Genomic DNA, 3,362 nt, shown 5'->3' with positions numbered 1-3,362 from the left:
AGTCCAATCCAAAACAAATATAGGAAATAAAGCCAAGTAGTCCAGACCAAATTATAGATTACTTAATATCAATAAATATGATATAATTCAAACATTATTTAAATACATGCATTGTTTTTACATTTTAAAAAATATGTTGCTCATTTCTTGTGAATTATTGTAATCTTCAATTTTAATGGTGTTTCATGACTAAATCAATGTAACATATAATAAACACAAGTTAATCACATTAAATAATAAAAGGTGCAATAATTATAAACATCTAAGCAAACTAGTATATTATTAAACACAAAACAATCACAATGAATTGGAATTATCTACTTCTATAAAAATATTAAGTATATAAAAATATTACTGTTATTCAATGAATTGGAACATGACAATTGGTTGAAATTTTAGGAATTGACAAAAATACTATACTTGTAAAAAAAAAATAGCTCTGCAACATGTGCATGGATCCTCTGCTACCATACTGCCTCTGCAACATGAATATTAGCCGTAAGATTTATATCTAATGGTGATAAGGAGCTCTGAATATAAAATTAATATTTTTCAATTGATTAGCAAAGGTTTTATGGTTGCTGAGGGGCTGCACAAAGCAGAGAACCTAAACTCCATTAATTAAGCAAATAAGCAGTTAACAGAAACCAATGCATGCACTATTATATTACATCCAATACTATGCTTATAAAAAATACTATATATAAAACATTGTGAAACCAATTATGTGCTAAATAGAATAAGATAAAAGATATGACGTAGAGAATATTTAAAAAAACATTGTGAATAGTTGTAAAAAAAAATCATGTATATATAGTTAGTCAATAGTTTTATAAGATGAGTAAAACTATCATTGATGTCACAAACAAAACAATTCCATCAATTAAGTATTATTTTTCCAAGTGTTTACAAAAACATGAAGATAAATCATAAGTCATGTCTTTTTTGAAGGCAGAACTAAAATCATTTTTGCATATTGTTATTCGAGTTGGCAACTTGGTCCTAATTAAAATGCTTCCTTGATCCCTATTGTTTCTTTCTCCAAAGTTAGGCCTCATGTCTTCCTTATCAGAGAAAGGAACTAAGAAAAGTGAATCTAAACTTTGAATTTCAGTGAAGTAAAGCAAGAGTAACTAAACTTGCATTGAGCAAAATATTTGAATACTGCAACCAATTTATCATGACAGAGCTTGAACGCTTTGGAAAAGAGAGTATCTGCTCCTTAACTTTCTCCATGTTAATATCTGAATATTATAGCCAAAAAGCTGCGCATTTAGTCATTTACCAGCCAATTCACACACATTATAAAAAGAATTGCCAAGCTATTTTTACCTCAGGTGGTGATGAAAAGTTGTGCATTTCTAAACAAGTATTCTACCATACTCTACATTTTTAAATAATCAGCTATTTTAATTGAGAAAAATATCTGAATATTGGCTGGCCTGATTTGGTTTTAATAACTATGGTATAAAGAACATCATGTTCTAAAATCAATTTCTATGACAAATACCAAATATTGATTTCAACTTCATTATTTGAATTAACAAGTGAAAAGTGCAAGACTGAGTATCCAATTAGTGTTCTTATTTACAATTAGTGTACATCATTTCAAAGCCAACTCATATTAGAAGCAACAAAGATACAACAGTGATACAAATGACATGCTGGAAAGCCAGATACACCGCCATCAATAATGAAATCACAACACCTTTTTTTGTATACCTGACGAAGAAAGATGTTGAAGCATTTTATTTTATTTTTTGAAAACAGTAAAAAAGGCGACAACCCAAAGTCCCAAAAAGATGGAATTTATTTCTCATGTTTCACAATTTATACAAAATATACTTCTCATGTTCCTAGAAAAATGCTTTGATTTACACCAACTTCATTGACGGCTATAAAAGGTGTGTTTTACACTTTTAGATCTATTGTATAAATTGTTTCTCCTTCAATATTTCCTAAATTTAACGTGATGAATAAGAGAACATACCAGGAATATAGAAGAATGCACGAATCAGAAGTGCCAAGAATGTTGTCCACTCACCATATCTACCTCTACATCCAATTGGTGTAAAAAAAATAGCAAAAAAGGATAATTAAGAAGAATAACACTCTACAAAATCTTGTTGAACAAATAAAATAATTGTTAAATAAGTAATTCAGTTTCAGCATACAAATTGAACAAGAAAGCAAAACATAAGAACGACATACTTGATCCAGGAAACGACATCTACAGGTGCTTGCACAGCAAACAACGGAACAATATACGATTTTGGCATTGCGGTGCCTCTCGAACATCCATCGCGAATGAGCCTACGAACAATGTATCTCACAGACGGAGCACAGTTATCCAATCCATTGTCTTTCTCCGCTTCCAACTTCAATCCACCCTCGCCACTCTCCTTCTTCTGGCTTCTCCTAGCTACATGAACACAATACCCTAATATTTTTTTATTTAAAAATAAATAAAATGAAGAAATTATTTTAGATGAAGCACGGAACGTGACGAAACCCAACCTCTTCCGCGTGTGGTTCTTGACAGATGAGTGTTCTTGAAGCCAAGGGAAGTGGGAGAGCCCGCCTCTGGTTGCGATGGTTCTTGGAAGGGTTCGGAGAGGTAGCGGCGATGGAGGGACTTGGCCATGGTTTGCGTAGTAGCAAGTTTTTCGGAGGTGCTGGAGAGGGGTCGCGTTCAGAGGGTGCTAGATTCGTGACATTGGTGGCTAGATCTACGGCTTCTTTGGCCAGATCTGTGGCTTCTCTGGGGCTGTGAGTGTTGGTTCGAGGCAAGGTTTGGTGTGCATTGTTGGTTAGTAGTGAGCAATGCTGGTTTTGCTTGTGGTTATGGTGGAAATAAGAAGGTGAGGGTCAGTGCGAGACTGAGAAGGAAAGAGAGCGAGAATGAAAAAAGGAGCATTTATTTTGAAAGACGGTTTTTCATTGAACACTTTCTTTCAACGATGTTTTTTAAAATCATTATTAAAAAATCTCAATTATTTACAAAAATATCACCCTATTTTAAATTAGGTTTTTTAAAAATCATCAGGATAGTTGAAATTCATTTTTATAGTGGTGCAAATTTAATCTAATGGTCATGTAACTTTACCTCCACAAAGTCACTAAATCTAAATCCCCAAAAAGTATTGGTAAGTGGAAGTATATCACATTTCAAGTGAAGCTAATGGGGTTGCATGTTGCATGGTGAGTTGATGCCTTCATCACAAATTGCTAACTCGTGATTGGATCATTCCTCCTGTGGAGGTTTTGGGGCATTTGAAGTGACTCATATGTTGTCGGTGTCTTTGTTGATGTCAACATCATTCCTCACCTTCCACCACACCATCCTATTCCATTGACTTCCA

At 33.3% G+C, this 3,362-nt stretch overlaps 1 protein-coding gene across 1 annotated transcript; it reads right to left on the bottom strand.

The window, feature by feature from the left end:
• Positions 1 to 368: 368 nt before the first annotated feature.
• LOC114417817 lies at positions 369 to 2,878 on the bottom strand. Its single transcript, XM_028382858.1, has 4 exons — positions 2,518 to 2,878; positions 2,212 to 2,422; positions 1,991 to 2,055; positions 369 to 478 (listed from the first exon to the last, which is right to left on the bottom strand). The coding sequence occupies exons 1-4, from the start codon at positions 2,642 to 2,644 to the stop codon at positions 465 to 467; spliced, it is 417 nt and encodes a 138-aa protein (XP_028238659.1). The 5' UTR covers positions 2,645 to 2,878; the 3' UTR covers positions 369 to 464.
• Positions 2,879 to 3,362: the final 484 nt, after the last annotated feature.

Source organism: Glycine soja, chromosome 7 (assembly GCF_004193775.1).
Source record: "Glycine soja cultivar W05 chromosome 7, ASM419377v2, whole genome shotgun sequence".
Taxonomy (NCBI): domain Eukaryota; kingdom Viridiplantae; phylum Streptophyta; class Magnoliopsida; order Fabales; family Fabaceae; genus Glycine; species Glycine soja.
Note: the sequence above shows the minus strand (reverse complement) of the source record. Positions and strands in the feature narration are given on the sequence as shown.

What these genes read in the sequence shown, in the direction of transcription:
- LOC114417817 (XM_028382858.1), bottom strand. Translation starts at nt 2,644, where the DNA reads ATGGCCAAGTCCCTCCATCGCCGCTACCTCTCCGAACCCTTCCAAGAA. An exon ending in AAGAACCACACGCGGAAGAG is followed by an intron (nt 2,423 to 2,517) that starts GTTGGGTTTCGT and finishes GTGTTCATGTAG; the next exon opens with CTAGGAGAAGCCAGAAGAAG. An exon ending in GATGTCGTTTCCTGGATCAA is followed by an intron (nt 2,056 to 2,211) that starts GTATGTCGTTCT and finishes AATTGGATGTAG; the next exon opens with AGGTAGATATGGTGAGTGGA.